Raw genomic sequence first — 13,490 nt, forward strand, 5'->3', positions numbered from 1 at the left:
GTTGGGAAGGCTTATGGGTGGATCTTGATTGAGAGAATTAGGAGAGGAACAGAGGGAGTAACTGGTGAGGAACAGTGTGGATTTAGGACAGGTAGAGGTTGTGTAGATTAGATTTTTGTGGCAAGACAGATATATGAGAAAGCTATAAGAAAGGGTAAGGATGTGTTTTTTGGCCTTTTATTTATTTTTTATCTATTTCTATATGGTTTAACATCATATACTCCCCCCTATCAGAATGCTAGGATGGTGCCCCTCTCTGAGGGCTTTGTAGCATGGAATTTAATAAACCATGCCCTTGGTCCAACTTCGCCAGTGGCAGGACTTGAACTGCCATCCCCTCGACCTTCACTGCAAGTAACGACACCCTAATCCGCTTGGCTTATGACAGGGTATACAGGAAAGCACTGTGAGAGGTTTTGCACATATACAAGATAGGAGGAAAGCTTTTAGGAGCTGTCAGGAGTTTTTACGAGAGTAGTAGAGCATGTGTCAGGATAAGAAATGGAGAGAGTGAGTGGTTCGAGGTAAAGATGGGACTTCGTCAGGGATGTGTTATGTCACCCTGGCTGTTCAACTTATATATGGATGGGGTGGTGCGAGAGGTAAATGCAAGGGTGGTGGGTTAGGGATTGGAGATGGTTAAAAAAATGGAGAAAAGTGGGAGGTGAGCCAGCTGTTGTTTGCTGACGACACTGCGCTTGTAGCTGGATCAAAGGAGGGATTGAGGAAGTTGGTGGCAGAGTTTGGGAGAGTATGTGAAAGAAGAAAGTTGAAGATAAATGTGGGTAAATGTAAGGTGATGAGATGTTCAAGGGGTGAAAGTGGCAGTAGACTGGAAGTGAGCATTAAGGGAGAGCAACTAGAGGAAGTGGATAGTTTTAGATACTTGGGTGCAAATGTGGAAAGGAAAGGGAGGAGTAGAGGTGGAGGTAGAATGTAGATTGAGAAGAGTAAATGCCATGGTGGATTAAAAAGTGTAATGAGAAATAGACATTTGGGAATGGATGCTAAGAGGAGATTGTATGAAGGAGTGCTTGTGCCAACAGCACTGTACGGGGCAGAAACATGGAACATAAGAGAGGAAGAGAGGAGGAGTTTAAATGTGTTTGAGATGAGGTGCCTGAGAAGTACGATAGGGGTTACTAGGCTGGATAGAGTGAGAAATGAGGTGAAGAGGAGAACAGGGGTGGTAAGGGAATTGGGAGATAGGGTGGATGAAAGAGTATTGGAATGGTTTAGACACATGGAAAGAATGAGTGAAGAAAGACTAGTAAAAGAGGTATGGAAGGCAGACGTGGAGGGAGTGAACATGAGGGGGCAACCTAGGATGAGATGGATGGATGTGGTGAAAGGGGTTTTGGAGAAGAGGGGAATGTCTGTTGAGGAAGGACGGGAGAGGACAGTTGGATAGTTGTACTGTTCCTCATTCTTTTCCTTTCCCTGGTTCTCCTTTGTCTTGTGTTTCCTTTTCTGTCCTGGTCCTTGACCTCTCCCTAAATTCTTACAAATACCATCTATTGTACACATTCTCTATTAGAGATTCCTATGTATTGTCTTGGGTCCCATGTGTATACAAGAACCAAAGTTACTGTCTCCTGTCTGACTCTTCAAACTTGGATTTATCAGAATTAACACTGTGATATGCATCACCTAATACCTTTATATTTAAAGTTGTGATATTGATGTGAAAATTATTTTCCTGTTGTCTACTGCTACTGACTACACCCTTGGATACCTCAAGGTCTTTTATTTGAAGCCTCTTTTACTTTAGCATTAACCTAAAACCTTTAACAAGAAGATGTGGTTAGAAGGAAAATGTTCTCTCTTATGTTCCATGTAAATTCTCATGTGAAGCTGGGCAGAGTCACCATGTAATGAAACACTGGAGATAAACCATCTTTGGGTGTTGGACCCTGCTGTGGAGGTCTTGTGCCTTGTTGCAATGATTCTAACCTAAGCAGTGAGTGAAGGACAGGTGAACCATCATCCACAAAGAGTTAGGATGGAAGGGACAACAAATGGGATTTTAGATAGGTTTGGTTAGGTTGAGTGAAGGCTGGGTATATGCTTTGACTTGGCCAACCTACCCATAAGGTGGAATGGGCCTTTTGGTGGATGATGAATAAACATGCATGAAAATGTAATCAACACAATTATTTTGCTCCAACAGGCTAAAGATGTTTTCATATTTCTTATTCATTATTGAATAAATGTAGGAAAGAAGCCGAACGCAGAGTATGGGAGTCCAGTATATTTGACGTTTCGCCCAGCAGGGCTTCTTCAGAAAAAACAAATGGGATTTTAGATAGGTTTGGTTAGGTTGGGTGAAGGCTGGGTATATGCTTTGACTTGGCCAACCTACCCATAAGGTGGAATGGGCTTTTTGGTGGATGATAAATAAACATGCATGAAAACGTAATCAACACAATTATTTTGCTCCAACAGGCTAAAGATATTTTCATATTTCTTATTTACTATTGAATAAATGACTGTAGTTTCATACCAATAAAGCCTCCATGAAATCTTCCATGTTAACTTCAACCATACACTGTTGTTCGTCTCCACACATTTTCCCAAACTCCTCTAAGAATGTCTGTAGCTGTTCTGTGAAGTTCTTTGATGGGATGGAGTTGAAAATGGTATCTCTTTTTCTGCAAATAAAATTAACAAAAAAATAATAGCGATAAACACTTCCCCCCAAAAAAAAACCAGATATACCAAGTTAAAATAATATTTCAGTACTGATCCATCTATAGACAAAGGGCTTCTTTCCTCCTTGTAAAGGAAGCAGTCAAATAAAAAAACGGCCACTCCCACCCATTGCACTTCCATCCACCACCCTAGTTTCCCTCTAGTATTGATAATTTTCCAAAATAATTTACTAATAGTTGATTTCATACTTGTACAACTAGATTTCTGGAGCAGTATTAATTTCTGATAATAGTGAAGTCTCATGCAGCAACAGCATCACTACACAGCAATAAACAAGGGAGGAAACAAGGAAAATCCAACTAACTATAGACCAGTCTCCCTAACAAGCAATATACAAGGGAGGAAACAAGGAAAATCCAACTAGCCACAGACTGGTCTCCCTAACAAGCACAGTAGCAAAAATATGTGAAAAGGTTATCAAAAATAGATGGGTTAAACATCTGGAAGAAAAAATATACTGAATCCAATTCAATTTGGATTTAGACAAGGAAGATCATGTACAACAAACCTGATCTGCTTCTATTTGAGACTACATACATACATACATACATACATATACCAAGGCTTTTTCCCTTACAAGGGAGGTAGCTAAAAAGGAAAAGGCATAAAATCACTCCCACCCATTCCATCCCTGAATACACTCCACACTCCCTCTTATCTTAGCACCTCCTGGATGACGGGTCATCCCTACACCTTGTCCACTGCCCTGGGTCAGAAGCAGTGTCACAAGACACAGCACATCCACAGCAAGGCCACTTCATTAAATCGGCGAACCCCCCTCTCCGTCCCCCCATGTATAAAAGGAGAAGACGGGGAGAAATCCCTTCAGGCTGTGTCAAATTTTGCTCACACATACTACCTCACCCCCCATCCCCCCGCCCATTCAACCTCATGCATCACAACATCATTCACATACAACCATTCTCCATTCACCCCTATCTTCTGTCCTCTCCCATCCTTCCTCAACAGACATTCCCCTCTTCCCCAAAGCCCCCTTCACCCCATCCATCCATCCTTCTCATCCTAGGACGTCCCCTCATCTTCACTCCCTCCACATCTGCCTTCCATACCTCCTTTACTAGTCTTTCTTCACTCATTCTTTCCATGTGTCCAAACTATCATAATACTCTTTCATCAACCCTATCTCCCAACCCCCTTTCCACCCCTGTTCTCCTCACCTCCTCATTTCTCACTCTAGCCCAGTAACCCCCATCATACTTCTCAGACACCTTATCTCAAATACATTCAAACTCCTTCTCTCTTCCTCTTTTATGTTCCATGTAAATTCGAGACTAATAGAAATAATACACGAGAGGGATGATTGGGCAGACTGTGCCTTTCTAGACCTACAAAAAGAATTTGATAAGGTTCCACACAAGAAACTAATAAGAAAAATAGAATCGATAGGTGACGTCAGAGGAAAATTATTGGAATGGATGGAAGACTTCCTGATTGGGAAAAAAATGATGGTAGTCATTAGAGACAAGTACTCAAATTAGGAAGAGATGATAAGTGGTGTCCCACAAGTTTCGGTACTAGCTTTAAGCATGTTTGCCATATATATAAATGACATGGATGAGGGAGTAGAGTGTTATACGAATTTCTTCACAGATGATGCAAAAATACTAAAGAAAGTAAGTACAGAGGAGGATTGCAAATCATTACAGTTAGCCCTGGACAAAATCTGGAAATGGACTCAAAAGTGGGAAGTGAACTTCAATATCAAGAAATGTAGTATAATGGAGTTTGGAAAAAGTAAAAGCAGAATATCAATAAATTATAAATTGGTGAAGAAGTCAAGAAAGTGAACTTGGAAAGAGACCTTGGAGTAATATCAGCAAAGACATGACACCAGACAAACATATCAATAAAATAGTTGGAGAAACCTTCAACCTTTTAAGGTCAATGAATGTGGCATTTGACTACTTGGATGAGGAAATGATTAAAAAAATATCAATTACACTAATAAGAACAAAACTGGAGTATGCAGCAACACTATGGACACCCAGTACTAAAAAGAATATAAAGAAATTAGAAAGAATACAAAGAGCAACAACAAAATTGGCACCAGCTCTTTCCAAATTAAGACGCGAACAAAGATGATCTAAATTGAAATCACCAACTCGGGAACAAAGAGGAGAAAGATGTGCTATCTATAGAATCATGAAAGGAATGGAGATCCTAGATAGGAATCATTTACTAAAACTGGACAATGAAAACATGCGAACACAAAAAAACTCAAAAAGGATAACTATAGAAGATATCTGGCAACAAAAAAAAAAAAAAAAAAAATCCTGCAGAGAGTAATGGATACCAGGAATAATTTAAAGAAACAGTATTTCCAAACATTATTCAAGATTTTAAGAAAAAACTTGATGAAAGATACAAAGACGGGTCACCACGAGCATAGGTCCCTTCCTGTGTAATAAAACTAGGTAAATACATATACTAAAGGCTTTTTTCCCCCTTATAAGGGAGGTAGCCAAAAAACAAAGGCATAAAAACCACTCCTTCATTATAGATTTCCATCAAGATTGCCCATTTCTCTTCCCCTTTTGTCTCTTCAGTGTAGAATTTTCCCCAATTTGCATTTTGAAAGAGTTTCTTTAGTTGACCAAAGCCTGTTTTGTTGTACATCAATCTTTTTCTGTACTTTTCATTTCTCTCCATATATATTTCTTCCTTTAGTTCAGCCTGTATAAGTATGTGGTCACTCTTTCCAGTGTTTTGTATTCAATTTTATCTACAATTTCAGGTTCTGTTGTATATATTAAATCCAGTCTTAACAGTTCTTCATTGTTTCTGTATATGGTATTTTCATTGAGCCATTGTGTCAATGTATGTTCCATGGTCATATCCAGTAATACATTTTCTTCCCCAAAGGTCCTCTCTGCCCTTCAGTGTCATCTCCTCCCAACAGATTTCTTTGCAGTTGAAATCCACCATAAATACCAGGTTACCTCCATCCTTTACTATCTCATTTAATGAATGCCTTGTATCTTATAACATATTTGAATGCTTGTTCTCTTTCCAAGAGTCCGTTTTTGGGGGGCACATAAGTCACCACAAACTATCTACTTTTCATGTATTTGTCTTTGACTTTTATCATGATTATTTCTACATTGTTTTTACCCTCATTAATCTTTGTCACATTCAAGTTTTTATTGGCCAAGAACATGATGCATTTACCTAGTTGTATTTTGTGGGACAAGAGCTATGCTTGTAGTGACCTGCAGTTGTATCTTTCTGCATCCAGTTCTTTCTTAAAATCATGTATAGTTTTAGCACTCAATGTTTTCTCTTTCAAATTGTTCCACGTATCTATTATTCTGTGTGGGAAGCCTTTCTTCTTCAAATCTCTTCTGTCATTGTCCTTCTTAACCACTTCCATACGGTGACGCCTACATAGGCGGCATGAGGAGCAAGTGGGTACGCGATGATGCCGGCGTTGGCGTCTTGATTATATTTATTGTAGTCATACCTATGTAACTTCCATTCTCTCTAAACTGGCTTCATCATATTTTCTATGGTTATCAAAATTCACGGGTGAAAGAGAACGAACGATTGAGCACTGACTTTATTTTTTATAATGCGATTATTATGACGCAACATCGCACATCGGGCAGCTAATGCTGCCAGACGTGTGATGTGCCCTGGAGTGAAGAGTTTAAGTTTCTTCTCATGTCCTCTTGTACTTCTTCTGTCCCATTTAAGTAGGTCATCCCTATCAAGGATTTCCATTCCTTTTGTAATTCTGTAGATGATTGTCCAATTTTTGTTCATATGTCAACTTGCTAAATGGTGGTGCCATCTTTGTCAATGCTTTTTGGGTTCTTTCTAGTTTTTTTTTTTTTTTTTTTTTTTGTATTAGGTGTCCATAGTGATGCTGCATATTCTAATTTTGGTCTTATCAGTATAACTAGTATTCTCTTTACCATTTCCTCATCCATGCAGTCAAAGGCCACTTTCATTGATCTTATCAAATTGTAGGTTTCTCCAACTATTTTGTTTACATGTTTGTGTGTCATGTCGTTTGAGGTAATTAATCCTAGGTCTCTTTCTTAGTTTACTTTCGTAACTTCCTTTGTTCCAATTTTGTATTGACCGGAGAATCTATTTTTACAGTTTCCAAATTTCATTATACTATTTCTTAATGTTGAAATTCACTTTTTAATCCATTTCCAGACTTTATCCAGGTCTTCTTGAAAATATTTACAACCTTCCTCTTTATTTACTCTCTTCAATAGTTTCGCATCATCTGCAAAGACATTCATATAATATTCAATTCCTTCATACATGTCGTTTATATAAACAGCAAACATTATCGGAGCCAATACGGAGCCTTGGGGGACTCCACTTATCATATTTACCCAATTTGAGTTCTTTTCTCTAAATACCACTCTCACTTTTCTTTCATTCAAGAAGTCTTTCATCCATTCCAATAATTTTCCTTGTATTCCACCTATAGTAACAACAACAACAACAACAACACTATGGGCACCTAGCACACACCCACACACATTCCAGACACCAAAGCAAAAGGCAGTACTGCATTGAGTGAGCCAATCTAGCGGTTTATTGCCGAAAACGAAGAAAACCTATTGTTGTCATTGTATGCGATGAGTAGGCTATGGTACTCGAGGTGACCGGTAAAGTATTCCAGTTCTTGAAGTGGGTACAGTTTTGGCATAATGGAGAAAGAGAAGGAAGAAAGAATAACAAATGAACTAACAAAGAGAGTATTAGACATAAGTATAGTGGAGAGCCCAAGAGGTGTGATCCCCAAGAGACAGTCTCATAGACACACCAAGGAAAAATTAAAGGTGGGAAAATAAGAGTTTTTCAGGATTTCAAAGAAACCCAGGCGAAATAGGCAATAGCTTAGACATTAGATATATTAGATATAGTAATGCATTAAAAAATTGTGAAGTAAATAATTTAATGGAAGAAATCAGACTTAAAATTAGATTATCGCGCGGTTCTTAGAGAATTTATTACGTTGCAAAAGAGTAATGAGCAAATGATCAAAGAATTAGGTGATCTAAAGAGTGAAATTAAAATCCTAAAGAGAAAATGAAAGAATGAAAAATGAGGACAAAAATAAAAATGAAGAATTGAAAAAGGTCAAAGAACAATTACAAGCAGTGACTGGAAAGGTAAATGAAAACAAGAACAGGAAAATAAAAAAACATCCTTTAGTGAAATAGTACAAAAACAGATGGAGGAAAATACTAAAGAAACAGTCATAAAAGTGATTAAAGAAAAGGAAAATTGGGTGAGTGATAAAGTTGACAAAGGTAAGTGCATTGTGGTCCATGGTGTCCAGGAAAAACATGATAGGTATAGATACCAGAGAAAAAAGGAGAAGGAAATGGCTGAGGAAATTTTTTAAAGAAATACAGGATGAAGGACAGAGTCTGGTATCCATTACAAGCACAGTAGCAAAAATATGTGAAAAAGTCATCAGAAATATATGGGCTAAACACTTGGAGGAAAATAAAATAATAAACCCTAAACAATTCATCTTTAGAAGTGGAAGATCATGTACCACAAATCTAATTTGCTTTTACTTGAGATTAATTGAGATAATACAAGAAAGAGATGGCTGGGTAGATTGCGCCTTCTTGGATCTGCAAAAGGCATTCGATAAGGTACCACATAAAAAGTTAATAAGAAAAATTGAAATAATAGGAGGAATACAGGGTAAGCTGCTAGAATGGATGAAGGACTTCTTAATTAGAAGAAAAATGAGCGGTAATTAGAGACAAAAATTCAAACTGGGAAGATGTGAAAAGTGGAGTCCTGCAAGGCTCTGTATTGGCTCCTTTAATGTTTGCCATATATAAATGATATGGATGAGGGAGTAAATTATTACATGAACTTCTTTGCTGATGATGCCAAATTACTCAAGAGAGTAAAAACGGAAGATTGTAGATCGCTACAAGACCTAGACAAAATATGGGAATGGAGTCAGAAATGTGAGATGAGCTTCAACATTAACCACTTCCATACGGTGACGCCTACGTAGGCGTCATGAGGAGCAAGTGGGTACGCGATGATGCCGACGTCGGCGTCTTGATTATATTTATTGTAGTCATACCTACGTAACTTCCATTCTCTCTAAACTGGCTTCATCATATTTTCTATGGTTATCAAAATTCATGGGTGAAAGAGAATGAATGATTGAGCACTGACTTTATTTGTTATAATGCGATTATTATGATGCAACATTGCACGTCGGGCAGCTAACGCTGCCAGATGTGCGATGTGCCCCGGAGTGAAGAGGTAAAGAAATGTAGCATAATAGAATTTGGAAAAAGCAAAAATAGAGTATCAGGCCAATACAAAATTGGAAACAAAAAAGTAAAAAAAGTCAATTCAGAAAGGGACCTACGAGTAATCATCTCAAGTGACTTGACACCTGACAAACACATCAACAAATTATTTGGAGAGACTTTTAATTACTAAAATCAATGAAAGTGGCCTTCGACTACATAGACTAAGAGATGGTTAAAAAAATAGTGGTTACACTGATAAGACCTAAACTAGAATATGCCGCAACATTGTGGGGACCCAGCACAAAGAAAATTAGAAAGAATCCAAAGAGCAGTGACAAAAATGGCACCTACACTGGCAAATCTGACATATGAACAAAGATTGGAGAAACTACATCTGTCAATACTGGAAGAGAGAAGAGAGAGGTGATTTATTGACCATTTACAGAATTATGAAAGGGATGGAAATCCTCGATAGAGATGACTTATTAAAGTGGGACATAAGAGAAACAAGAGGACATGAAAAGAAACTAAAGAAGGACACTTATAGAAGAGACCTGAAAAAGAATAGCTTCCCACATAGAGTGATTGATGTCTGGAACAAACTGAACAGAGAAACAGTGAATGCCAAAACTATACAAGATTTTAAGAAGAAAACGTTTGACATCGGTTATAGGAAAAATGCTTGAATCAATAATAGTAAATAGACTCAGAGAACACATTGAAGGGCATAATTTAATTCGTGATTCACAGCATGGTTTCTCTAAGGGTAAGTCATGTGTGACTAATCTTCTATCCTTTTACACTAAAGTATATAAGGCGTCCGACAACAATGAAAATTACGATGTTATTTACCTTGACTTTAGCAAAGCGTTTGACAAAATGCCACACCAGAGACTACTAAATAAAATCAAGGCCCATGGCATAGGAAGAAAAGTGTTAGAATGGATTAGAGCTTGGATTAGTAACAGAAAACAGCAGGTCACCATAAATGGAACAAAATCTAGGTGGGGTAATGTTACTAGCGGGTCCCCCAGGGTTCGGTTTTGGGTCCCTTGTTGTTCATTATGTATATAAACGACTTAGACGATGGGTTAAATAGTGATGTTAGTAAGTTTGGGGACGACACTAAAATAGGATGCCTAATTAGGTCAGGAGATGACGCCCAGATTCTGCAATATGATCTTAATAAACTGTTAACATGGTCGGTGAAATGGCAAATGAACTTCAATATCTCTAAGTGTAGTGTGTTAAACGTAGGGCTACACAACCCCGAAAATAGATACAACTTAGCTAACACGTTTTTAGAAAAATCTGAGTGCGAGAGGGACTTGGGAGTTCTGGTGAGTCCGGACCTTAAAACCAGGAACCAGTGCATTAGCGCCAGAAATAAGCTAACAGAGCATTAGGCTTCATTGCTAGGACGGTAACGAATAGAAGTGCAGAGGTAATTATTAAATTCTATCTAGCGATAGTTAGACCCATCCTTGACTATGCGGTACAGTTTTGGTCTCCGTCCTACAGAATGGACATAAATTCACTAGAATCAGTACAGAGAAGAATGACCAAAATGATACAAGGACTCGGAAATTTGCCTTACAAAGAGAGGCTTAGGCACCTAAACTTACACTCTCTGGAAAGACGCAGAGTGCGGTGTGATCTAATAAAGGTGTTCAAGTGGATCAAAGGCTATAACAAGGGTGAAGCAAACAAGGTCATCATAATAAAACAACAGGGCAGGACTCGCAGTAATGGGTATAAACTGGACAAATTTAGATTTAAGAAGGAAATAGGCAAGAATTGGTTTACTAATAGGGTGGTCGATGAATGGAATAAACTTAGTAACCATGTAGTAAGCGCTGAAACTATCAGTTGTTTTAAAAAACGATTAGACAACTTTATGGATGGGGATGACAGGTGGTGATGGATACGGAGCTGCCTAGTGTAGGCCTTATGGTCTTTTGCAGTCTCCTTTATTCTTATGTTCTTATGAGAGATACACACACACACATACCTAGGTAAATACATTCAAACTCCTTCTCTCTTATGTTTCAAGAATATAAAGAAAATAGAAAGAATCCAGAGAGCAGCAACAAAAATGACACCTGCACTTGCAAATTTGTCATATGAGGAGAGATTGGTTAAACTGGAATTACCGACTCTGGAGCAAAGAAGAGAGAGAGGTAACCTACTGACCATCTACAGAATCATGAAAGACACAGAAATATTCGATAGAGGGGACTTGTTAAACTGGTACAGGAGAAGCACTAGAGGACCTGGAAAGAAAACAAAAAAACATAGCTACAGAAGAGATCTGAAGAAACTAAAAGAAATTTATAATAGGGGTGTGACAAATATGCTCCACAACACAAGCAAGAAAGAATATAAAAAAACTGGTACAACAAAAAATGTAGTGCCGCCAAGGATAAAAGAGACAAAGCCTGGAAAAAATGCAAAAAAAGCAAATGGCAAACATACATTAAACTAAGAAACTATTATGTAAAAATATGCAGGGAGGAAAAGAGAAATTATGAAAAGGAAATTATAGAAAAATGTAAGGATCAGCCGAAGCTATTTTACAGATCTGTGAATGGTAAACTGAAAAACAAACAAGAAATGGAAAAACTATGCCAAGGAAGTCATGAATACACAAAAGAACAAGAAATGGGAGAAATTATGAGTAACCACTTCAAATCAGTTTTCACAATTGAGAACTCACCTAACTGTGAAGGAATAGAGAAACGGAATTCCCCCCAAATGAAGGAAATAACCGTAACAAAAAAAGGAAATCAGTGACCAAATAAAAAACCTAGATGTTAGAAAATCGAATGGTCCGGATGGAATTGCAAATTGGATACTGAAGGAATGTGTAAAGGAACTAAAAAATACAATACGCACTATGATAAAATACTCACTCAAAGAAGGAAAAGTACCACAAGACTGAAAAAATGCAAACATTGTACCAATATATAAAGGAGGAAGTAAGGAAGATCCAACTAATTACAGACTGGTCTCCCTAACAAGCACAGTAGCTAAAATATGTGAAAAAGTGATTAAAAGAGGATGGGCTAATCATCTGGAAGAAGAATCTATACTAAATCCAAGCCCATTTGGATTCACACAAGGAAGATCATGTACAACAAATCTAATCTAGTTCTATTCGAGAATAATAGATATAATAGATGAGAGAGATGGATGGGCAGACTGTGCCTATCTAGACCTACAAAAGGCATTTGACAAAGTACCACACAAAAAAATTAATAGGAAAATTAGAACCAATAGGTGGCATTGAAAGTAATCTATTAAAATGGATGGAAGACTTCCTGACTGGGAGAAAAATGAGGGTAGTAATTAGAGACAAATACTCGAAATGGGAAGAAATGATAAGTGGTGTTCCACAAGGGTCACTGGCTCCAATCATGTTTGCCATATATGTAAATGACATGGACGAAGGAGTTGAATGTTATATGAATTTCTTTGCAGATGATGCAAAAATATTAAAGAAAGTATCAACAAATGAGGACTGTGACTCATTACAATCAGACCTGGACACAATCTGGAAATGGACTCAAAAGTGGGAGGTGAACTTTAATATCAAGAAGTGTAGCATAATGGAGTTTGGTTAAAGCAAAAACAGAATTTTAAAAAATTACAAAATTGGTGAAAATGAAATAAAAAAAAAAGTGCACTCGGAAAAGGACCTTGGAGTGATAATCAGCAATGACATGACACCGGACAGACATATAAACAAAATAGTAGGTGAAACATACAAACTACTAAGGTCAATGAAAGTGGCATTTGAATACTTGGATGAAGAAATTATTTAAAAAAATATTAGTCACATTGATTAGACCAAAATTGGAATATGCAGCGACACTATGGACACCCAGTACTAAAAAGAATATAAGGAAATTAGAAAGAATACAGACAGCAACAACAAAGTTGGCACCAGCTCTTTCCAAATTAACATACGAACAAAGATTATCGAAACTAGAACTACCAACACTAGAATAAAGAAGAGAAAGAAGTAATTTACTGACTATATATAGAATCATGACAGGAATGGAAATCCTTGACAGAAAAGGTTGACTAAAAATTGACAATGGAAAAAAAAGAGGTCATGAAAAGAAACTCAAAAAGGACAACTATAGAAGAGATAGGAAAAAGAATAGCTTCCCACACAGAATGCTGGATATAGGGAAAAACTTAGATGGAAAAACAGTGTGCAAATACTATTCATGATTTTAATAATAAACTTAATGCTGAAAGATACAAAGACGGGTCACCACGAGCATAGCTCCCTTCCCGTATAATACAACTAGGCAAATACTAGTAAAAAAAAAATTGAAAGAATGCAAAGAGCAGCAACAAAAATGGCACCTACACTATCAAATTTGACATACAAACAAAGATTGGATCAATTTCATCTATCAACACTGGAAAAGAGAAGAGAAAGAGGTGATTTGTTAACCATTTACAGAATTATAAAAGGGATGGAAATTC

General features: G+C 37.4%; 1 protein-coding gene across 5 annotated transcripts in view; it reads right to left on the reverse strand.

The window, feature by feature from the left end:
* LOC143022078 (nuclear valosin-containing protein-like) overlaps positions 1 to 13,490 on the reverse strand; it is a 207,139-nt gene that overhangs the window by 90,486 nt on the left and 103,163 nt on the right. For all 5 annotated transcript variants that reach the window (XM_076180030.1, XM_076180031.1, XM_076180035.1 and 2 more), the window contains one exon: positions 2,504 to 2,651. In XM_076180030.1, the coding sequence (XP_076036145.1) occupies positions 2,504 to 2,651 (148 nt within the window). The remainder of the gene's footprint in view (positions 1 to 2,503; positions 2,652 to 13,490) is intronic.

The sequence above is a fragment of the Oratosquilla oratoria genome, chromosome 43 (genome assembly GCF_046742065.1).
Source record: "Oratosquilla oratoria isolate Oo_2021 chromosome 43, ASM4674206v1, whole genome shotgun sequence".
In the NCBI taxonomy this organism is placed as follows: domain Eukaryota; kingdom Metazoa; phylum Arthropoda; class Malacostraca; order Stomatopoda; family Squillidae; genus Oratosquilla; species Oratosquilla oratoria.